The sequence below is a fragment of the Sphaeramia orbicularis genome, chromosome 21 (genome assembly GCF_902148855.1).
Source record: "Sphaeramia orbicularis chromosome 21, fSphaOr1.1, whole genome shotgun sequence".
Taxonomy (NCBI): domain Eukaryota; kingdom Metazoa; phylum Chordata; class Actinopteri; order Kurtiformes; family Apogonidae; genus Sphaeramia; species Sphaeramia orbicularis.
The window spans coordinates 6832496-6858535 of record NC_043977.1 but is presented as its reverse complement, the minus strand read 5'-3'; the positions used below and the strand labels follow the sequence as shown (position 1 = coordinate 6858535).

The window sequence follows — 26040 nt, the reverse complement described above, 5'->3', positions numbered from 1 at the left end:
ACAAACTCATTTTCATTTGGAGGATGAATACGTTCAGTGTGTTCGACCTCTGACAGCGTTCTTCACAGCTGCAGGATGGTGAGTTCACCTGACCAGGTTTAAGGCTTTGAATTTACAGATTTTACTGAAGTAAACTGGAGCTGAAAGGACACGTTAAACAGCTGATCATCAGAGTTTATTCTGCAGGAAAGTCAAGCTCAAATTCACATTCACACTGAATTTAATGTGTTGAAAATGCAACAAACACTTGGATTTTGGAGATCAAACTGGATCGTTTTTATTTCAGCTTTAGTTTGCACTTTCTCTTTAAGAGTTTTTGTTGTTGTTGTTTTAACGTGTATTTTTATGGTAGAAAGCTGCTTTCAATTCAGATTAAATGTAAAGTGAACAAAAATGAAAAATAATCCAAAAATCAGAACATATTTGTATCTGTTTTCAGGATCAAACCTTCAGAATTTAGTCAATTTTGAAGATAAAACTGCCTCATTCTTATTTTAACCTTATTTTACACTTTCTCAGTGTTGTTATTTGTTGTCAGCTTCCTTTAAGAGTTTTTTTTTTTTTTGCTTTAATTTGTTTTTTTATGGTTAAAAGCTGCTTTGAATTCAGATAAAATGTAAAGTGAAGTTTAGAAAACCTCGCTGCATGAACAAAAATAAAAAATAATAGAAAAATCAGAACGTATATGGAACTGTTTTTAGGATCAAAGCTTTGTAATTTAGTACATTTTGGAGATAAAACTGATTCACCCTTTTTTTTTACATTTTCTGTGCTGTTATTTGTCGTTACCTTCTATTAAGAGTTGTTTTTGTTTGTTTAAATTTGTATTTTTATGGTAGAAAGTCGCTTTAAATTCAGATGAAATGTAAAGTGAAGTTTAGAAACATCGCTGCATAAACAAAAATTTAAAATAATCCCAAAATCTGAACATATACTTATCTCAGAGCTTCTAAGGTGAGTAAATGTTGGAGATAAAACAGTTTTATTGTTATTTTAACCTTATTTTACATTTTCTTTGTGTTGTCATTTGTCATCAGCTTCCTTTAAGGGTGTTTTTTGTTTGTTTTAAGATGCATTTTTATGTTAAAAAGTCGCTTTTAAGTTCAGATTAAATGTAAAGTGAAGCTTAGAAAACCTCACTGCATAAACAAAAATTAAAAATAATAGAAAAATCTGAACGTATACTTATCTCAGAGCTTCTTAGTTGCGTTAAGCTTGGAGATAAAACTGCCTCATTCTTCTTTTAGCCTTATTTCTCAGTGTTGTTATTTGTCGTCAGCTTCCTTTAAGAGTATTTTTTGTTTGTTTTAAGGTGTATTTTTACGGTAGAAAGCTGCTTTTAATTCAGAGTAAATGTAAAGTGAAGCTTAGAATCCTCACTGCAGAGACAAAAATGTAAAATAATAGAAAAATCAGAACATATATTTATCTGTTTTTAGGATCAAAGCTTTGTAATTTAGTACATTTTGGAGATAAAAGTGTCTCACTCTTATTTTAATCTTATTTTCCATTTTTTGTGTTGTTATTTGGCATCAACTTCCTTTAAGAGATGTATTTTCGTTTGTTAAATGGTGTATTTTTATGTTAAAAAACTGCTTTAAATTCAGATTAAATATAAAATGCAAAGAAAGTGAAGATTAGAAAACCTGCATAAACAAAAATGTAAAGTAATCCAAAAATCTGAACATATAGTTATTTCAGAGCTTCTTAGTGGCGTAAATTTTGGAGATAAAACTGTCCGATTCTTATTTTAACCTTATTTTACATTTTCTTAGTGTTATTAGTCATCAGCTTCCTTTAAGAGTTTTATTCATTTTTTAAGGTGCATTTCTATGTTAAAAAGATGCTTTAAATTCAGATTAAATATAAAATGCAAAGACAGTGAAGCTTAGAAAACCTGCATAAACAAAAATGTCAAATAATCAAATAATCAAATAACCTGAACACATACTTATCTTCTTTTAGGATCACAGCCTGTTAGTTGAGTGAATTTCTTCACAGATGTAAACCCACGAAGGCTGTTGCTTCATGGTGGAAATGATGGATTTGATAAACAGTAAATGTCACCACATCAGGTTTTCCACTGTTACAGTTTGAACTGAGTCCTGCTCATCTGTGGTGTAGAATGAAAACCTGAACCTTCAGTAAAAGACTGACAGGTTTGGACGAAATCATATGTGAAAATAATAGTTTATGATACAGTTACCTCAGTCACTAGATGATATAAATGTACACACCAACTGCTAGATTTATTTATTTTCAGATTACTATCAAATAACTATTCTACGGAGCAGTAACCCAGAGAATTTAACATGAACTAAAAGTAAAATATACAGATAATATCCTCCTGAGATTCTGCAATGAGTTTATGTGCTCTGAAGGAGACGAGGGTATCACAGGTTTACTTAAAAAAACAAAAAAACAAAACAAAACAAAAAACCAAAACAAAACACCAAAACAAAACAAAACAAAACAAAACAAAAACCCATTCCATTAAATACATACATACATACATACAAAAGTTAAGTTAAAGTAAACATGAATTAATACATACACAGATAAATAAACAGATGAACAAACAAACAAATTAAATACATAAATACATAAATTAAGTTGAAGTAAACATGAATTAATATATACACAGATAAATAAACAGATGAACTAACTAACTAACTAACTAACTAAATAAATAAATAAAAAAATAAAGCTGTTTCCAATCAAAGCAAATACTTAATGTAAAAAAAAGCCCAAACTTTTCCTGGGTCTCAGGAGGATATATACATATACATACACATACACGTATACATACACATATACATATACATACACATACATATAATATATACATATACAACTACATATACACATTCGTATACATACACATACATATACATATAGATATACTCATACATATACATACATATACACATACTCGTACATATATACATATACACATACATACATACATAAACACATACATACACATATACACATACATATACAGTATACATATATAGCTAAAGCTGTTTGTAAACACATGCAGATGTAAACGTATCCACTACTCTGACAGGACAAACCCCACTGAAAACATCACTATGTGAACTCCTGATCTATTGATTTCCTCTCAGGTTTTTCAGGTTGGACTGGGTCTGTCCACTCTGTGTTCAGGTTTCAGCCTCTGTGTGTTTGTGTCCACAGCTGGAGGACGTCATGTCTTCGTCCGTCCACAGACCCAGAGTCAGCTGGTGTGTGGACTCAACACCGTCTCAAACAATGACAGGTAAGACTTTTTATTTTAGATCTGTACGAAGCCGGAAACCACAGAATATTCATTTAAATCTCCTCATTTTACGTCTATATTCACCTGAACAGACTTTTATCTAAAACAGCCTGTATTTCTGCTTTCTCTGCTGCATATTAGTGTCATTGAATCCACAACTTCAGCTCCAAACTGTCGTCTTAGCTCACCGTTCTGTCATAACTCCAGTTCCAAGTCCTTCCTGTTTGTCAATCATCAACTGTTTTCTTTTCATTTGAAGAATCTTACATCAGCTCCAAGTGTAAATCTGTGTCCTCTGACACCACATGTTGGTGCATTTACTGAGTTCATGTCTCTAAAAGCTGCAGAAAAGGTAGGCTCAAACCCAACGTACACTGTATATGAGGGTTAAAGTTGATTAAATGCTTTGTTAACGCTGGAGGACATGGTTATGACAGTGAACAGGCAGTGATAAAACATCCTAAAGTCAAACTGGTGCAGTATGAGTCAGGCTTTGACTGTTAGAGCTGACGTTTTGGTTTCATTTCTGCTGCTGCGTTCATGTGCATGTTAGGTTTTACTGCTGGGCAAAGTTTAAAGTCCAACTCATCTGATAATTTAGACACTGTTAGGAATAAAATCTACAGCGATGCCTCGTCCACAACATTAGTATTTTTCTAAAGACATATTTTCTAAATTGGTCCAAACTCTGAGAACCAGAACCAGAACAGCCTTTACTGTCACTGTGTGTTCGATGAAATTAGGAATATTACTCCAATCAGTGCAACTATGTTAATAATAATAATAATAATAATAATAATAATAATAATAATAATAATAATAATAATAATAATAAACAATATGTAAGAAAATAAAAGTCAAGTGAATTTGAAATTACAAAAAATAAAAAGTAAAATAAGAAAATAGAAGATAACATTTTACAAAAAGGGAAATAAGTATAGAACTAAAGAAGAATAAAATGAAAAATAAAGAATAAAATAAAATATAAATGGAAAATAATAAATAAATAACTAAATAAAGATAGATAGATAGATAGATAGATAGATAGATAGATAGATAGATAGATAGATAGATAGATAGATAGATAGATAGATAGATAGATAGATAGATAGATAGATAGATAGATAGATAGATAGATAGATAGATAGATAGATAGATAGATAGATAGATAGATAGATAGATAGATAGAATAAAAATACACAGAAAATATAATTGTATTTATGAAAAAGTAAATAAATAAAAAAATAAAAACTACAATTCCCCAGTTTGGAATCAAAGTCTGTCTGTGTGTCTGTCTGTCTGTCTGTGTGTCTGTGTGTCTGTGTGTCTGTGTGTCTGTCTGTCTGTCTGTGTGTCTGTCTGTGTGTCTGTGTGTCTGTGTGTCTGTGTGTCTGTCTGTGTGTCTGTGTGTCTGTGTGTCTGTGTGTCTGTCTGTCTGTCTGTCTGTGTGTCTAAACAGTAAATATAAACAGACACACATCAGTCAAATGTGGATGAATCCCATGAAAACTTTGGTAACTGAAACATGACAACCAGCTGTTGTGCCATTTGCTCTGGTTGACCACAGATGTTACTGGTTTTGTTAAATATGTGCATGAATGTAAATGAGGTCTGAGGAAGACGTCTGTGATCCCAAATGTCAGAACCTTCATGTTCCTGTAGTTGACGTGAATAAAACCAGAAAAGGCCGTTAAAGGTCAGACGTCAGAGGTGTGCGGTGGTACTTCCCATCAGTAAAACCCCAGAGCTGAAACCAGCTCCAGTGAAAACACACAGGTGAAACTTCAGTGGGTTTGGACACACTTTCACATTGGACCACACAATGATTAAATGTCATTTCCTATGAAAAAGGATTTTACTAAAGCAAATTGTATATTAAATGAACCTGTGCTGTTGATAAAGAGGAACAATAAGGAGTTGTTGTTGTAATTGCACTTATTTTCTACAGAAATGCCATTTTTTTCTTGTTGTTCACGTCATTTTTGTAAAAGGATAGTTTGTAAATGTAAATATTGTCATAATTTACCATTTTTAATGCACTAAAACAAATTTTACTGCTACTCTTCTACTATTATTTTACCTGCTTTTGATCATATTGGTCTGAATGTGGAACCTGAACTAAATGAGTTTAACAAAGTGTTTTTCAGCCTTGGGTCTGAATTCAAATGGAGTCGCCTGAAATTTCTAGTATTTTTTTCAATGACTCAATATATATTTCATTGTAATTAAAACACCACACAAAAAATGTCTGGGGTCTCCAGAAATTTGTGCTGTTAAAATGGGGTCAGGAGCCAAAAAAGGTTGAGAACCACTGGTTTGATCTTTGTTCGTCTTCATGTTCCCTCTTCATTCCGTCCTCAGATCAACATCCATCTGATGCTGAACTTGTCCCTGTTCTCCTTCTGTCACCTCCAGAAACCAGTGGAAAACTGAAGAATGCAGCATTTTCCCATCAACCCATGAGGACCAATCAGGAGGCTCCGTCCCAGATCCCCCTCATCCAGCTGAACCCAGAGGTTGATGGTCCGACGCTGGAGGGGCAGGATGAAGGCTTCCACCTGTCCAGGAGCAGTCCGGTCATCTCCAGACGCCACAGGCCTGTTTCCTGGATCGGAGGGGTCGACGATTCAACGACGTCAATGAGGTGAACGACAAAAACAAGACACACATGAACTATGTGGACAAAAGTATGTGGACACGTTGAGTTCACGTGTTTTTGTTGGTTAGTTTAGGTTTAAATTGTTATTTTTGCCTCCAAAATGCCTCAGAGATGTTTTTTTTAATCCATGACTATGATTTTAAATGTTCTTCCTCTAAATTTCTAAACTATTTTTCACACTGACGGTAAATGATAATTTTCTACCACAACTAACCATCTATTTTTTTCACATTTCACTGAGGAAGAAAAATCTGCCATTAAACTTTAAGGAAATATTGATGTTTTTTTTTTTCTCTTAAATCATCATGAACAGGACATCTTACAGCTGTAGACATGATATGTTCCAATACTTATGTCCACATAGTTTATAAACGTTAGAAATTTAGAGGTAGAACATTTAAAATCATAGTCATGGATATATATATATATATATATATATATATACACACACATATATATATATGTTGACAAAAATCAAGTGAAACCATCTCTGAGGCCTTTTGGAAGCACATAATTTTTGAGAAATTTCTGATGTTTATGCTGCAAGATGTCCTGTTCATGATGATTTGAGAATAAAATGTCAATATTTCCTTAAAGTTCAATGTTAATTTTTTTTTCCTCAGTGAGATGTGGAGAAAGTGGAAGGTTAGTTGTGGTAGAAAATGATTATTTAGTCAGAGCACGAAAAATATTTTAGAAATTTAGAAGAAGAACGTTTAAAATCATTATCATGGATAAAAAAAACACTAAGCAAGACTTTTCACAAGAGTCCATTTATATGTTTTTGGTTAAATCCACTTTAACGCAATATGCAGAATAAATCTGTTGGAGCTGGAATTAAATGTTTTGACATCATCTATGACCGAACAGCATTTGTATTTCATGTGTAAACCCGTCTGCTCTAACCCCTGCTGATGCGTTTCCACTTGTACCTCTTCAGTTTCATCAGTGTTTGTCCGTCTCGGTCTTTTCCAGTCCTGTCTCTGGTTTTTCACCCCCTTCCTCTGATTCTCTGGGTCCATGTGAACGACTGATTGACGACGCCGTGGAGGATCTGGGCTCTTCTCCAGTCCAGGAAAACAAACAGCAGCACCATCCGTTCAGGGAAACACAGGAAGTGTGTGGAGAACACAAGGGGTGGAGTCACACCGGCTCTAACAACACATCAGGTAAAAAAAAACCAACAGAATATCTGATTTCAAAGTTTAATCCAAGACTAAACCCAGACCTGAAACATGTCCTGATGAGGTTTAGATGACGTTATTCAGGGAAAACTGTAATGCAGGGTGTTTCACTGATTTTTCAGGGTCTGATGTTGAGATATATATAAACTGAAACATGTACATTAGAAACATTAGATTAGATTGAACTTGTTTGATCCCTTGGACAGATCCGTCAGGAAATTAAATTGTTTTAGTAGCAGCACAACGCTGAAAAAAAAATGTCCGGTGATTAAAAAATGTGTTTCAATTCAATTCACACAAAAAAGTAAAAAGCGCTCTGCAAGAATCCAAACTAAAGAAAATAGCCCAAAAATTAAAAATATCCTTAACTTTTTGTTTGTAGTGTGTGTGTGTGTGTGTATATATTAGTGCAGTTATGATTTAATAATAATAGAACTAATAATAATATTTATAAGAAGTTGATAATATTAACAGTAGTCGTATCAACAATATGTAAGTAAGTAATCAGTAATGTAATAAATATACCACTATCAGTCCAACTCAATTCTCGGTCTTTTCCATCATTATATTTGTTCTGGTTCTTTAACTGGTGTCATTTACACAATAACTTTAGAGGAAAACATTTTGTATTTATCTGCATTTTGCTAATGTGTTAAAACAGTGGTTTTATAAAAGCAGCAGATACAGAGTGAAAAGAATTTGCTGCCATTTTAAGAAAAACAAAAAGTAATAATGACAATAACTGTGATCTCTATTCATATATCTGATTATAAAAGGCTGAAGAGACTCAACTAAAGAATAAAAAAAAAACAAACAGACCCAGATGTTGTCTGTTTGTGGAGGCAGCTTATAATACCCCAGAGATGCTTCTTCAGCTTTTTGGCTTTTTGTTTTTGTTGTAATCAACTGTTTTTATCAATTTTAAATTTCAGTTTACAAGAATAAACAAACTAATTCAACATTACACAACAAAACGTGTACACAACACCTCCATTACACACAGAACCTGGCACAGAACTGCCTCCTATGATTTGCACTGGGGTCATTCTGCAGCGGTGTGCTCCATGAGGCTGATATAAATGTATGAGGCTGTTTTCCTTTGGGGGGGCTTTTCCCATTAGTGATACTAAAGGGTGGAGCCTCAGTTCAGCCCCCCATGGAACTTTGACCGAATTAAGTGCAGACCTGATTCCAAAGTAAAGGAATTGTGAATTTCTTCAAATATCGCTTCCTCAGCTTTTAAATGTGTCACCAGACCAAAAATATCAGATTTTGATGATGATGAAGGGACAAAAATAGGAAAAATAGAGGAAGTGTGATCATGTCCTTATACAGACTAAATGAATGTAGGAAGGAGGCGTCAGCAAAAAAACAACCATGAATTCATGTTTCCTGTCAAAACCCAAAGTCAAAGTTGCTTATTTTGTCTTTTTCTCACCATTTACTGTTACCATGGTAACAGCTGTCCTGGGACACTGACCCAGACCGTGATCTTTTCCCAAACCTGTAAAATGGGACCAGGATTTAAAATGAATTTTTCATTTTTTTCTTTTTTCAGGTTTCAGCTTCTCGACCCAACGCTGCCAAGACAGGAGGTCCAGCGGTATCCCAGAATTCCCTGCAGACATATTTAAATCCAGCTGTGAGCTGGAAAAGGTGAAATCACACATGTCAAGTTTAGCAAAACTCCAGTGAATGTATATGGTTGTTTCTATTCATTTAAAGCACATCATTTTATTTAGACAATATTTGCACTTATTTATGTTCATTTGTTTAATTACCATATTGATGATATATTGTCTAGTACATATTGTACAAACTGCTGTTCTAATTGTGTCTTAATAGAGTGTTTTAATGCTTATTTGGTGTGTGTGTGTGTGTGTATGTATATATATATATATATATATATATATATATATATACATATGTGTGTGTGTGTGTGTGTGTGTGTGTGTGTGTGTGTGTGTATGTATATATATGTATGTATATAAATTTTAAAATTTATTTATTTTTGTATATTTAGAGCTTTTTTTTTCTTTTTTATTGTTTAGTACGACAGAGGATTAGGGCCACTGGGGGAAAGGTCCAATATATATATTTTATTATTATTCTCAGAAAAAAGTCAGAATTCTGAGAAAAAAACCTAAGAATTCATTCAGAATTCTGACTTTTTTCTCAGAATTCAGATTTCTTTTTGTTTTTTTCTCTGAGTTTATTTAGTTTTTTTTTTTTTTTTTTTTTGCCTTTTTGTTGTTTAGTACAGCAGAGGATTAGGGCCACTGGGGAAAAAAAAGTCATTTATTTATTATTTATTTATTCATTCATTCATTCATTTATTAGTCTCAGAAAAAAATCAGAATTCCCAGAAAAAGTGTTTTTTTTCCCTCAGAATTCTGACTTTTTTCTCAGAATAATAATAATAAAAATATATATATTGGACCTTTTTTTTTTCCAGTGGCCCTAATCCTCTTCCGTAGTTTAGATCATTTATTTCCTGTTACTTTTTATTATATTTGAATGGAGCAACTGTAACACACAATAATTTCCTCCTTGGCTTAATAAAAAATAAATTAATAAATAAAAACCCTAGCACTTCTGCAATAGAGAGAAAATAATGAGGTTAAAAATACTTCATGCATGGTTTTTGGTTATATTAAATAAATGTTCTTAAATGCAGGAGAACGCTCATTTCGTGGTGGTGGACTTGGTTCTGGAGGTGCTGGAAGGGGTTAAATCTACCAAGAGCTTCAACAGGTGGTTTTCAAACATGAACAGAAAAGCAAATAATAAAGAACGCTGTGGAAAAACACCCTGGAGTTCAGAGGATACACTGAGATGGAAGGGAGGTGGAGCTGAGAAACACAAAACCAGAGTCAGAGGAGGAGACTTCAGGACTACACACAGAAAAACACACAGTTCTGAAGGATCTGGAAAACAGCTGCACATACAGGATGAAGAAGAAGAGGAAGAAGAAGAAGAGGAAGAGTGGGAGCCAGGGACTAATGAAGCTGAGCATCAACCAAAAACATTCTCCGTCCTCTCCAATGACAGCGGATTTGAAGGTAAAATGAGTTCTGAATTCAATGTATATGACTGAACGTTACTTTTAATGTTATTGTCGTTATCAATAAAACCCCTAAATCCTCATATATAATATCTCACTACATATAAACCCAGGAAACATGTAGCGATGCACTATTTTATGGACTTTTATAGATATACACTCTATTAATACTGTTAATATTATGTCTATTCATATTTTATGTCTATTTTTATTTTATTTATTCTACTTTTAGTTCTGTTTTTATTTTACTTTTCTTAAATTTTGTATGATATTTTTCTGTTTAGTTTTTTTGCAATTGTATATTTGTTCTACTCTTAAGTGACACATTGATTTTTTTATTTATTTTTTTTACACTGACTGGAGTGACACTCCTAATTTCATTGAACACACAATGACAACAAAGGCTATTCTATTCTATTCTATTCTATTCTATTCTATTCTATTCTATTCTAGCGATTAATAATGCAAAAGCGACCAATAACATAATAACTTGCCAATGTAATAAAGGTTTGAAATAAACTATATTTTGCTAATAACATATTAAGTTATCAGGGCATCAATAATGTCTAGCAATAAAAGAAAAAAAAAACATTGGAAATGTCTTTACTGGAGCTGATAATGTACTAATACATAAATACAACTGCATCTCAAATATCGATGTAATCCATGAAGGGACATCAGAGAAGACACTGCGCTGCTTCCTATTTATGCCAACCCTTCGGCCGATAGCTTTCACTTCGGGTGCACATTAAAAAAAATAAAACTATACCTAAAAAAGATGATAAAAATCATCATACACACACATTGACCTAAAGTCACATAATAACCCTTGAGCATAAAATAAAACATGTTACAGCATAATATCCAAAACCCACCATGCAATGTACCAAAGCTAACCTAAACACATCGTGTAGAATCCACAGTGTACACTGAATAAGTAAAGGAATATTTGAAGCTTATGTTGCATAGAGACATGATAGTCATGTAAAAATAAATTGGTTCAATGAGGATCCAGGAGGTTTCATTCAAGACAATATACCAATAAAGCATCAGCTGAAACAAGATCACAAGGGTGTTAGCAAGCTAGCCCACTATGCTAGCTTTGAAGGCTATAGTAACTAGCATAATCTGCTAAACTAAAGGTGTGGTGCAAGTTGTTTTCCTGGAGCATTTTTTACTATGTTGCTTAAAATCCCCTTCACAACCCGATTACAACCAATTAATTAAATCCTCTAACACAAAAATTAAAAAATTTAGTCACTTCTGGAATGGACAGAACTGAAAAAACACCATCCAATCATTTTAAGCGCTCAGCTGAAATGATTGAACGGTGATATGTCTATCAAACTCAAGTGCCATTTGTCCCTCCCCCCTCTGTTTGTACTCCTCTTCGTCCATGAATTGTGTGTTCTCAGAGGTTTGGAGCAACCGTACATGAAATGAAGACAGAGCCAGAGCTGGGTTATATTAATTATATTAATTACATTAGGATGGAAAGTTCACCGGTCAGCTGTTTAGTCACTAACATAAGTCAGTAGTAAATGTACCGTTAGTCAGACAGGTCTGAACTGGGGCTGTTCTGGACGAGCGGGGGGGTTGGAGGAGACTGAATGAGGTATGCATGGATCAGGGCTGGAGCTGGTGAACTGTTGCTGTGCAGCGCTCATGAACCCTCCAGAACAAGCTCTGCACATGCCAGCACTGTGGAGGCGTGGCTTCAGGAGGACGTCTGAAGAAGGGGTTTGGACTTTTGAATCGAGTGTTTTCAAAATGTAGCTGCTCAAACCCTTTTTCTAAGATCTCATACCCCACCTTTAAACCAGTGGCACTGACATAAAGAAAGAAGTTAGTGAATGTACAGGTTACTCAAAGGAGAACGGTCAGATTTCAGGGAGATGAAGCACGAGCTCAGAGTTATTAACACTGATTTGAAGGAAGGACTGAAGGTGTCCACCAGAGGGACACAAAGACAGGACTTCAAAGACCTGCTGTCCCACATTTGAACTCCAGGTGCATTTACAGACAAAGGAGGACAAACCTGGAGGCTGGTTCAAGGACAAACTATATTCACATCCACAGCATCATAGAAGGATCAGAAGGGGACGCAGAGCTGTCATGTGACGCAGACTGAACTGGTTTTATGTGTGAATTTCAGATTATGCAGATTCCAACCTGCTGACACACAGACAAGCTCCCATAAGGTAAAGACGACGCACAATAACAACATAAAAGACCTGAGTATCAGTGGAGTATCAGCTGATGACCTATGATTTCCCATAATGCAGTGCAGAGTGGCTGGCGCAGCAGCTGGTGTTGGAGTTCAAGAGGAACTGGTTTCCATCTCGTCAGCTTCGGCGAGATCGACTGAGTCTGCGCAGTTCACTACAGGAGGTGACCATGTACTAGGAGTACTAGTATATACAGTACTACTATGTGTAGTACTAGTATGTGTAGTACTAGCATGGACAGTTCTAGTATGTGTAGTACTAGTATGGACAGTACTAGTATGTGTAGTACTAGTATATATATATAGTACTAGCATGGACAGTACTAGTATGTGTAGTACTAGTATATATATATAGTACTAGTATGGACAGTACTAGTATGTGTAGTACTAGTATGTGTAGTACTAGTATGGACAGTACTAGTATATATATAGTACTAGCATGGACAGTACTAGTATGTGTAGTACTAGTATATATATATATAGTACTAGTATGGACAGTACTACTATGTGTAGTACTAGTATGTGTAGTACTAGCATGGACAGTTCTAGTATGTGTAGTACTAGTATGGACAGTACTAGTATGTGTAGTACTAGTATATATATATAGTACTAGCATGGACAGTACTAGTATGTGTAGTACTAGTATATATATATAGTACTAGTATGGACAGTACTAGTATGTGTAGTACTAGTATGTGTAGTACTAGTATGGACAGTACTAGTATATATATAGTACTAGCATGGACAGTACTAGTATGTGTAGTACTAGTATATATATATAGTACTAGTATGGACAGTACTAGTATGTGTAGTACTAGTATGTGTAGTACTAGTATGGACAGTACTAGTATATATATAGTACTAGTATGGACAGTACTAGTATGTGTAGTACTAGTATGTGTAGTACTAGTATGGACAGTACTAGTATGTGTAGTACTAGTATATATATAGTACTAGTATGGACAGTTCTAGTATGTGTAGTACTAGTATATATATATATATAGCACTAGTATGGACAGTACTAGTATGTGTTGTACTAGTATGGACAGTACTAGTCTATATATAGTACTAGTGTGGACAGTACTAGTATGGACAGTACTAGTATATATATATAGTAGTAGTATGGCCAGTACTAGTATGTGTAGTACTAGTATGGACAGTACTAGTCCATATATAGTACTAGTATGGACAGTACTAGTATATATATAGTACTAGTATGGACAGTACTAGTATGTGTAGTACTAGTATGGACAGTACTAGTACTATGCATAAAAATACTGTCCATACTAGACTATACATACTAGTACTATACATACTAGTATAAACAGTACTAGTATGTATAGTACTAGTATGTATAGTACTAGTATAAACAGTACTAGTATGTATAGTACTAGTATGGACAGTACTAGTATGTATAGTACTAGTATGGACAGTACTAGTATAAACAGTACTAGTATGTATAGTACTAGTATGGACAGTACTAGTATGTATAGTACTAGTATATACAGTACTAGTATGTATAGTACTAGTATGGACAGTACTAGTATATACAGTACTAGTATGGACAGTACTAGTATATACAGTACTAGTATGTATAGTACTAGTATATACAGTACTAGTATGTGTAGTATTTTTTCAGTTTTGACCCTGAAACCAGAAAACTTTGTAAATAACTGAACCTGTCTGTGATGGTACAGATGTCAGACTTACTGCAGACCACCCTGTGTACCTGTACTACATTTATGTACTTTTCTGTCATAAATACTGTTTAATCGTTTACTCTAAACAGAGGAGCTGTGGTACTTTGAGTACAGAACTGTTCAAATGCATAAACTCATGTACTGTTCTTTAACTGTTAAATAACACAACGCATCACATGAAGTGGATCACAGCCTGGAAACTCACCCTGTACCCTCATGGTCCTGGTCCTGGTTCTGGTCTTGCAGCTGCCTGGTACTGGAGGTGTGGTTTGCACTGGGAGTCTGACTGAGGAGATCCGACAGAGGACCAGGATGAGAGGAACCCTGAGCTGGACCCCCCCACGTTTCCAGATCATCTGCAGTGTTCAACCGACACACAGGTTCAAACACACCAGCACATGTACAAACAGGGGTCTGTCCTGGATCAGCAGGTCCAGCAGGTCTAGGGTACATATAGATGTAAGTGTGTGTGTGTGTGTGTGTGTGTGTGTGTGCTCAGACAGGGGAAGCTCATTGTCGGCTTACATCAAATAAATCGTCAGGTTATTACCTCCGCCAAAGAGGTTATGTTTTTGCCAGGGTTTGTCTGTTTGTCTGTCCGTTAGTGTGCAACATAACTCAAAAAGTTATGGACAGATTTTGATGAAATTTTCAGGGTTTGTTGGAAATGGGATAAGGAAGAACTTATTAAATTTTGGTGGTGATCGGGGGTGGGGGGGCCCACGGGGGGGGGGGGGGGGGGGGGGGGGGGCAGACCACAAAATTTTATCAAAATCTGTCCATAACTTTGAGTTATGTTGCACACTAACGGACAGACAAACAGACAAACAAACAAACAAACCCTGGCAAAAACATAACCTCCTTGGCATGGGGGGGCCCACGGGGGGGGCCACTGATCAGCCTTGGCGGAGGTCTGCGCTCTCCGAGTGCTTCTAGTTTAAACATAAATTCGTCCTTCCGTTCCTTTTTCAGAAAATGCTCAGTTTCCTTATCGTACACAGCCGGCGTCTTTTCCAGGGACTTAATAGTTAGTTCACTCCGACCTAGCCGACAGCATGACTGATTTAACTATCTACAAAACCATATTAAACTCATACAAGAAATGATTAAATTATGGAACTGAAACAAGAAAACATTGAAATTCTGTTAAATTGAAACAAGGAAATACAGTGAGTGTGTTTTATTTACAGTGCAAGAAATGAACAAGTAATGTCATAGTGGTTTCTCTGATTTCACAGCAGAATGTGTGACGGTATTAAACTGAACTGTGTCAGTGAAGGAGCAGATCTGAAAACAGCTGTCAATCAAACAGGATGCAGCCTTTCAACTGATCCTCCAATCAGCACGTGGAAGCCCGGTGTCCAGCCCGGCCGAGCTCCGCCCACAGCTCCATTCACCCCCAGACATGCCGAGCGTCCGGGGGCGGGACAACATGGTGGCATTTATCCAATTAGCATTCAGTTTTGAGGCAATGAAAAAAACAGTTCCACTCAGTCCCATTGAAGCCCAGAGACGGACACAGTCTACGGACAAATGCACTGAGCAGAGATGGAGGAGAAAACAGACACGGAGGAGAAGTGAACAACATCCAGTCTGTTCATTTGTGATAAAGCTGATTCTGAACAAACTCGTCTGTGAGATGAACGTGTTCTAACACATTTGTAGTCAATAAAATGTCAACACAACCGAACAGATTTAACCATTTAATCTGAGTCATTTTAAGGGAAGCTGAGCTTCCACTGCAGTCTGAGAGAAATCACCTCTGCTGTGGATCTTCAAACACGCACATGAAAACACTCTTAAACACCATTAGAACAGTAAAAGGATCAACAATTCCACCTCTTTTCTGTCTGCAATATTTTAATCTATATTAATTGTAAAGTTACTCAGTGTAGGTTTAGTAAAGAGTGAGGTTTTGTCTTCAGTTCAGAAAACAGCGATTAAAACTAGAACTCATCCATAAATGTAAAATGTGGTGTTTGTGTGTGTGTTTGTGTGTGTGTGTGTGTGTGTGTGTCTGTGGTGTTTGTGGTGTGTGTGTGTGTCTGTGGTGTGTGTGTGTGTTGTTTGTGTTGCAGACGCAGTGCGGTGGTGGCCTTACAGCAGTTCCTGTGTGCAGGCTGTGGGACGGAGGTGGAGCCCAGTGAGTACCATGACCTCTATGTTCATGGATTTTTGCACTGATTGTTTAAATATTTTAAATAAATGCACATATTTTCATTTCAAATCATAAATTCTCCATTTTCTGCATAATTTCAGACTCATTTGCACTGACTTCCATGTAAAATGATCAACACTTCATTATAAAACCAAAACAAAATGTAGGAAATGATTAAAAACTCATGACCTGAGATGCTGTTTGATGAACATAATTACTTATTATAATGATTGTACAGGAAAAGGTTAAAAGGTACATTTTAGCCGGTTTTTAGAATACACTGACCCCTGGTGGACAAAACCCACAACAACAGGTTTTACTATAAAAACAACCATGAATGAAGTGTCTGATGTCAATCTGTTTCTGCACAGGATACATCAAGAAACTGCGCTACTGTGAATATCTGGGCAGGTTTGTAAAAAAATAACTTTACTCATAAAAGAAAAACTATTTTAAAAAGGTATTAATGGAAAAACAGAGGAACATGATTCTGTAACTTTAATAGAAAAAAAATGGACTGATTGAATTTTATCTGTTTATCCATATTCAATCTGTATTTCTCTATATTTATCTGTATTTTATCTATATTTATTTGTGTTTTATCTGTATTTATGTGTATTTTATGTGTATTTCTCTGTATTTCTCAGTATTTTCTGTGCATTCATGTGTATTTCTCTGTATTTCTCAGTATTTTCTGTGCATTCATGTGTATTTCTCTGTATTTCTCAGGTATTTTCTGTATATTTATGTGTATTTCTCAGGTATTTTATGTATATTTATGAGTATTTCTCAGTATTTTCTGTATATTTCTCAGGTATTTTCTGTATATTTCTCTGTATTTCTCAGTATTTTCTGTGTATTTATGTGTATTTCTCTGTATTTCTCAGTATTTTCTGTACATTTATGTGTATTTCTCAGTATTTTCTGTACATTTATGTGTATTTGTCAGGTATTTTATGTATATTTATGAGTATTTCTCAGTATTTTCTGTATATTTCTCAGGTATTTTCTGTATATTTCTCTGTATTTCTCAGTATTTTCTGTGTATTTATGTGTATTTCTCTGTATTTCTCAGTATTTTCTGTACATTTATGTGTATTTCTCAGTATTTTCTGTACATTTATGTGTATTTGTCAGGTATTTTATGTATATTTATGAGTATTTCTCAGTATTTTCTGTATATTTCTCAGGTATTTTCTGTATATTTCTCTGTATTTCTCAGTATTTTCTGTGTATTTATGTGTATTTCTCTGTATTTCTCAGTATTTTCTGTACATTTATGTGTATTTCTCAGGTATTTTCTGTACATTTATGTGTATTTCTCAGGTATTTTCTGTATATTTGTGTATTTCTCAGGTATTTCTGCGACTGCTGCCACAGTGGTTCGGAGGCCGTCATCCCCGGTCGGGTTTTGTCCTGTTGGGACTTCAGCAGGTGATCAGACCCTGACCTTTAACCCCAGAACCAGAGCATGTAGAACGACAACTGATAATATGTGATATATATGAGAAAAAAAATATACAAAATGAGTGTAATATTGAAATGAACATCAGAAAACACAAAATGTCAAACAAAACATAATAAACATTTATAATTTAAGGTTTTAATGCTAAATGCTGCTGTTTTAGATCATATAGGGTTTATTTATTCACATTTATATATAATTTTAATCAACAGTCATGTGAGAATCCTTATTTTTCCTCATCGCAGACATCCTGTGAGTGATTTCTCCAAACAGCTGTTGGACTCAGTTTGGCATCAGCCGCTGTTCGACCTCACCTGTGTGGGAAAAACTCTGTACAACCAGGTGAAAGAACTCAACAGGTTCAGGGTGAGTTCAACTGCCCACAGGCGCTTTTCTGAAAAATATTATGTTATCTGCTGAGGGTTTAAAGCACTGACCTGATGGATTCTGTTCTGGGTTTTTTTAATACATTTTTTATTGGGTTTTGCAGATGTACACATGTGCATTAAAACATTTACAAAGTTAAGATCTGACGGTTTCTACTGTAGTTTTAGGTCTGTTTTTCAATGATGGTATCAGCTTGAAACAACTTTTTTTTTGTTTTTTACGTTTTCATTTTGTGAGAACATGAGGTCATTAAAAGGTGATAAAGTGACATTCAGTGTGATGTAATAATGTATGAACTTTAAGTCTTAAGTTTGTATGCAACATTTAATATTAATTTCAGCATTCACATTGTTTTCATTGTGTGAATATGTTGAGTTTTTTATTGTTAAAATATAAAGGGTAGGCAAAATAAACTCCTATTCAGTCTGACTGTATACATTAATTATTTAATTAGTGAAGTTTGTATTGATATTGTTGTTATAGATGGATCTGTGGACAGTTTGTTCTTCAGGCTGAAATAAAATAATAAAACAAACAACAAAACAAAAATGTAAAATCGTGTAGATCATGGATTAGTTGATGCAGAATTAATGTAGCATCAGCGCATGAGTGTTATGTTGAGCAGGAAATCTTAAAAACAGAGTTAAATACATGATATGGACAAAAGTATGTGGACACGTTGAATTCAAGTGTTTCTGTCAGAATATAGTTTTATATCATGGGATAAATATCATTGCATTGGTTAGTTTGGTTTAAATTGTTATCTTTGCTTCCAAAATGCCTCAAAGATGGTTTGGACTTAATTTCTCTCAAAATTGATTTTTAAACTGTGTTTTTTTTTCATCCATGACTATGATTTAAATTATTCTTCCTTTAAATTTCTAAAATATTTTTCTTGCTCTGACTGTAAATAATTTTCTACCACAGCTAACCATCTACTTTCTTCACATCTCACTGAGGAAGAAAAATCTCCCATTAAACTTTACGGAAATATTGATGTTTTTATCTCAAATCATCATGAACAGGACATCTTACAGCTGTAGACATGACACGTCCCAATATTTATGTCCATATAGTTTATAAACATCAATATTACCTTCAAGTTTAATGGGAGGTTTTTCTTCCTCATAAAAGAAAAACAAAACCTAATCAATTTTGAGAGAAATTAAGTAAAACTTCTACTTCTGTCTTCACATCTCACTTAGGAAGAAAAACCTCCTGTTAAACTTTAAGGAAATATTGATGTTTATAAACTATATGGACAAAAGTATTGGGACACATGTCTACAGTTGGAGGATGTCCTTTTCATGAGGATCTGAGATAAAAACATCAGTATTTCCTTAAAGTTTAATGAGAGATTTTTAATCTTCAGTGAAATTTGAAGAAAGTAGGTGGTTAGATGTGGTCGAAAATTATTAGTTACAGTCAGAGCAAGAAAAATATTTTAGAAATTTAGAGGAAGAACATGTTAAAAAAAAAAATGTCATAGTTATGGATTTAAAAAAAAGTGTTGAGAGAAATTAAATCAAAAACATCTGAGTCATTTTGGAAGAAAAGATAATTTAAACCAAACTAACCAATGCGATGATATTTATCCCATAATATAAAACTCTATTCTGACATTAGTCATTATTGTTTTGTATCCCAGACCCCTGTTAGAAAAGAAACACCTGAATTCAACGTGTCCACATACTTTTGTCCATATAGTGGATCATCACTAATGTTAATCATACACATTTCTACAGTATCTTCATATATTAATCTTTTTCCCTCTTTCTGTTTTCTCTTCAGGATCTCCGGGAACAGCTGCTGTTCATTAAGAAGCTGCTGAAAGCCTGTCGACTATCTGAAGGGTGTGTGGACATTCACACACATACACACACATTTATATATACACATTCACACACACACTTACACACACTCACACACATTCACGCACTTACACACACACACACACACACACACACACACCTATACACATTCACACACATTTATACACACTTACACACATTCACACACACACATTTACACACACTTACACACACATTCACGTACATTTATATATACATTCACACACACACTTACACACAATCTCGCACTTACACATACACACACACACATACACACACATTTATACACACTTACACACATTCACACACACATTTACACACACTTACACATACACACATTTATACACATTCACACACACACATTTACACACACTTACACACATTCACACACATTTATACACATTCACACACACTTACACACATTCACACACATACACACATATTCACGCACATTCACACACACACACACACTCACACACATTTATACACATTCACACACACACATACACACATTCACACACATTTATACACATTCACACACATACACACATATTCACGCACATTCACACACACACACACATTTACACACACTTACACATACACACACATTTATACACATTCACACACACTTAAACACATTCACACATTTATACACATTCACACACATACACACATATTCACGCACATTCACACACACACACATTTACACACACTTACACATACACACATTCACACACATTTATACACATTCACACACACTTAAACACATTCACACATTTATACACATTCACACACATACACACATATTCACGCACATTCACACACACATATTTACACACACTTACACACATTCACACACACTTAAACACATTCACACACATTTATACACATTCACACACACTTAAACACATTCACACATTTACACACACACATATACACACATTCATACACATTTATACACATTCACACACATACATTCACACACATTTACACACATTCACACATTCACACACACACATTCACAGATCTGAGGTTCTGACCTTTAACCTGTGTGCGTTTCCGTCTCAGGGTGTATAAACAGTTTGAGCGTCTTCCTGTCCACCTGACGGAGCAGCCCCACCTTTTCTCCATGGACGACCTGCTGAAGGTGAAGAAGGGTCAGCTGGTGGCCCAGGCCCGAGCCCTGGTCCAGTCTACGGTCCAACATGTGCAGAACTGTGAAGTGAGTACGAAACAACAACAACGTCCAGTCCAGATATGATCACCTAATACGTCAGTTTAGAATCTACAGCCCTTCGCCTGGTCTGGTACCACCTCATCCTCTCACCATCATCTCATCATACTGCTGTGACATGTGGAGGGGGTGGGGGTCATTGCTCAGGTTACCATGGTAACCTGTATCCTCCTTAAACTGTCAAAGTATCCTGGAAAAAACAAGCCATATCCTCGATCAGAAAAGCACTGTATATTTATTTTTGGTCATTTTCTTGCCTATTTTGTTATTTTTTTAATTCATTTTGTCTCATTTTGTTCATTTTTCACTGATTTTACTGCTTATTTTTTTTCTTCACTGATTTTGATGCTTACGTTTGCCCATTTTTCCTCCCGTTTTTTTTTTTTTTTTTTTTTTTACATATTTTTATTCATTTTGTTATTTATCTATCAATCTGACATTTTTTTGATTATCTATCTATCTATCTATCTTATTTTCCATTTATATTTTATTTTATTCTTTATTTTTCATTTTGTTCTTTAGTTCTATACTTATTTCCCTTTTTGTAAAATTTTATCTTCTGTTTTCTTATTTTACTTATTTTTTATTACTTTAATTATTATTATTATTATTATTATTATTATTATTATTATTATTATTATTAACATAGTTGCACAATGTACTTAACTGAGTGGATCCACAAATGAACAAAATATTTAATAACAGTTAAAATTGCATTTATTTTCTTAAGACTTTTCAGGTTTTTCATATTTATTTGTAAACGTTGATATTTTGTTAATGTAATTTTCACATTTTCATACTTCTTTTGCATCTATCTATCTATCTATCTATCTATCTATCTATCTATCTATCTATCTATCTATCTATCTATCTATCTATCTATCTATCTATCTATCGTAATTACATTATTTGTCTACATCTTCTCTTTTCAATGACCTGCTATAAAACTGTGTGTAGGATGTGATTGACTGTGTCCAGAGTGAATGTACAGTCGGTTACACTTCATCAAATAAACATTACGCTATTGAATGGACACGTAACAGCTCAGTTTACCCAAATGGTCATCTACATAGTCAGAAAATGTTCATTAAGAGCCCATACTACATATTAAATTATACTTTATGCTGATAAGAGTCAGAACATGTACCATAGAATGTACCAGGAGACTCCAGTAGATCAACCTCTGGAGCTAAATCTGATCAAATGAATGTTGAAAATGAATGAATCAAATAAACATTGGGGGAAAAATGCATTACAATCAATATAAAGAGACATAATTTTTTTAATCCTGTTTCAGTGATGCATCATTTACTCATATGATGTTTGTCAGTTTAACAGATAAAAGTGTGAGTCTGTTGTAAAACTGAACATGAACGTCCTCATAACTGTGATCTGTTCAGTCTGAACATGAAACCATTAAAACTCTGTAATACTACGTCTGACCTCTGAATCTACCACAGAAAAACATATATCACATGTCGTCCATGATGCAAACATACTGAAGGCAAATATAGAGACAGTAGCAAAGAAAAGAAAATATTACGGAATAAATGCATCAAAAACAAATTTAAACCAATATAAATTATGTATATTCATTTTATTATGACTATCATTAGTAGTTTTGCTATTATTAAACTATATACTGCATATTGTAACATGTTTATTATTATTATTATTATTATTATTATTATTATTATTATTATTATTATTATTATTATTAATAATAATAATAATAATAATAATAATAATAATAATAATAATTTCCACTAGTACTTTCTCATGTGTACTTGCCTTTTTCCACTATTGTTACTTTTTCCACTAATCTAGTGTTATTAGTAGTATTTTTTCTTTTTGTGTTGGGATATGTCTTAAATGTGTATATTCAATGTTTGTGCTGCTACTTAATTTTCTGATGGATCTACCAAAGGGATCAATAAAATTCAGTCTAATCTAATTTTATCTAGTCTAATCTAATCTAATACAGTCTAATATAATATAATTTAATCTAGTCTAATCTAATACAGTCTAATCTAATTTAGTCTAATCTAATCTAATGACGCCCAATGGAAATGTTTACTGAGTTTCTTTTTTTTTTTTTTTCAAATAAGTACATTTTTTCATCTCTATAAATGAATATAATCTGTCTATTGAAACCACTTCACTCTTGGTGTCTGTTTCTTTCAGCTTTGTCTCGCCCGAGGTTTTATCTGTGAATTTTGCCGCGAGAGAGACATCATCTTTCCTTTTCAGAGCGACATCTGCAAACGCTGTCCAGGTAAAAAAAAAAACAACAAACACAACAACACACAGGTACACACTGCATATGAACGGAGGTTAGAACATGGCATCAGTCAGTTCAAACTAATAATATTTAACCCTTAAAGACCCAAAACCATCTACTGATCTAAACTGTTTAATACCTGTTGATCCACTTGTCCTATAAATACATGTAAATCATTGGGGTCAAATACAGTTCTTCATCTTTTCATGGTCATCAGATATGACCCATTTGGACGTTCAGAGGCTCTGTAGTTACCATGGAAACGCCGTCATCTTCTACAACATTGATTCAGCAGTAAAACCCATGGAGTTGGATCAATGACAGTGGATGGAGATGCTTGTTTTTATATATATTAAGTAACACATAAAATGAAGAAAAGCAAGCCAAAACAAAGCAAAAAACTGACTAAAATGAGTAAAAAAAAAAAAAAAAAGAAAGAAAGAAAAGAAACAAAATAAACAAAAACAGCCAACGTGATCAATCAAATGAACAAAAATGAATAATAAACCACCACAATAATAAGTAACATGAGGAAACTCAGCCACAAACTGAACAAAATTGAAGAAGAATTATGAAACGGGTGACAAAAAAAATGTAGAAAAATAAACAAAATAATCAACAAACTGAACAAATAAAAAATACCAAAATAAAAATAATAAAAATGACCAAAATTAAGAAAAATAAGAATATAAGGCTATAGAGCCCTTGTAAAACCCATGGAGTTGGATCAGTGACAGTGGATGGGGACACTTTGTTTATATATATTAAGTCATAAATAAAATGAACCAAAATAATAATAATTAAAAAAAGACCAAAATGAAGTAAAAACAAAAGAAAAGACAAATGAACAAAGACAAACACAATAAACAAAAACAGCCAACATGATCAATGAAGTGAACAAAAATGAATAATAATGAGAAGAAGAAGAGGAAGAAGAAACAAAGCCACAAACTGAACAAAACTGAAGAAGAATTATGAAATGGGTGACCAAAAATTTAGAAAAATGAACAAAATAACCAACAAAATGAACAAAAACCAAAAAATATACCAAATAAAAATAATAAAAATGAACAAAATGAAGAAAGATGAAAATAATGGCGTAGAACCCTTGTAAAACCCATGGAGTTGGATCAATGACAGTGGATGGACACACTTTATGTTCAGTTAATGATTTATTTTAATGACAAACTCACTTTTTCCTCAGTTTTCTCTGTTTTTAATATAAAAACCAACTTTAATCTGAGCTTTAATGAATATCCACATGATCAGTGAATTAAATATAGGAAAATACCTGATTTACACTGAAAAACTGCAAAATACAGAAGATAATATTACTTTAAATGGCGATAAATCACTTCAGAAAAGTTAAATATAGAGAGAAAAATACTTTGGAATCGACACAAAAGTATCACTGGGTCTTTATGGGTTAAACAACAGATACAATGGTCAAATACTGTCATTGTACAGTGGATCTACTCACCTGTTCTGTATAATCTGTAAAGTGTTCAGTCCTGTTCCATTAAATTCAATATTCAAACTCCTGCCTCTGTTTTTTCTTCCAGTCTGTAAGGCCTGTTTCCACAAACACTGTTTTATGGAGAAGAAGTGTCCCAAATGTGCTCGGATCCAAACCAGAAGGAAACGAACAGACGGACCAGTGAAGTGACAGCTGAAGGCCATCATCATCATCACCATCACTGATACAAGATCACCTGGTGGAGGCGGGGCAAGGGGCGGGGCTTCCTGGAATGTTTTCCCATAACGTCCTGTGTCTTCAACTTTATATTTGAGCAAGAAATCTGTCTGTGCAGCCTTTATTTATAATATGTCCCAGTACACACACTGGAACCATAGATACCAGACATGTGACATACTTTTTTTTTTTTGTAGAACTTAAATCTTCAGGAATCTGATAGAAAAACCCTGAAGATGTTTAAAACGTCAGACTTTTATACTACCTTTGAGTTTTTTACTGAAACAAAGAGACCAAGAAACACATGATTTTAGATCAATTTAAGGTACAGTCATAAATATACGGTCTTGATTATAAGTTTAACTAATAAGTTCTATTATTAAAAGTGTAATTTTAATTAAGATTATGCAGATGTCGATCATCATTCATCAATCAAATTTTTAAAAAAATATAATTTCTTATCATGAGATTAGAGCTAAATGTTTTTCATGCCTCCAGTATCAACATTCACCTCAAGTCATTCATTCATCTGATGCCGTTTGTTTTAGTTTAACAAAACTATCTCAGTTTGATCCAAATTTAAAAAAAAAAAAATATATATATATATATATATATATATATATATATATATAATTGTATCTAATTTTTACTGCTTTTTATACTGCTCATCTGACCTGTACGATGCCAAATGAAATTTTATTGTATCATATGTAGAATGACAAATAAAGCTTCTTATTCTTATTCTTAAAATGTGAACCTGCTGATACATTTAATATTTATTTTTGTACATCACGAGGTCAATATTTCTATGTAAGTGTAATAAAATGTTTTGTAAATGTCTGCCATAAATACAACTAA

General features: G+C 33.9%; 1 protein-coding gene across 1 annotated transcript; it reads left to right on the top strand.

Moving 5' to 3' along the window:
• rubcnl (rubicon like autophagy enhancer) lies at window positions 1-26040 on the top strand. Its single transcript, XM_030124030.1, has 17 exons — window positions 1-78; window positions 3199-3280; window positions 5696-5924; window positions 6915-7108; window positions 8682-8779; window positions 9801-10185; window positions 12343-12388; window positions 12473-12578; window positions 14361-14494; window positions 16193-16257; window positions 16644-16683; window positions 17629-17706; window positions 17983-18103; window positions 19916-19977; window positions 21043-21196; window positions 23393-23483; window positions 25052-26040. The coding sequence occupies exons 1-17, from the start codon at window positions 76-78 to the stop codon at window positions 25153-25155; spliced, it is 1992 nt and encodes a 663-aa protein (XP_029979890.1). The 5' UTR covers window positions 1-75; the 3' UTR covers window positions 25156-26040.

Bases quoted from the DNA above. Each gene is read 5' to 3' on its own strand.
- rubcnl (XM_030124030.1), top strand. The intron at 5,925-6,914 runs GTGAACGACAAA...GGTCTTTTCCAG, and splicing joins GATTCAACGACGTCAATGAG to TCCTGTCTCTGGTTTTTCAC. The intron at 7,109-8,681 runs GTAAAAAAAAAC...TTCTTTTTTCAG, and splicing joins CGGCTCTAACAACACATCAG to GTTTCAGCTTCTCGACCCAA.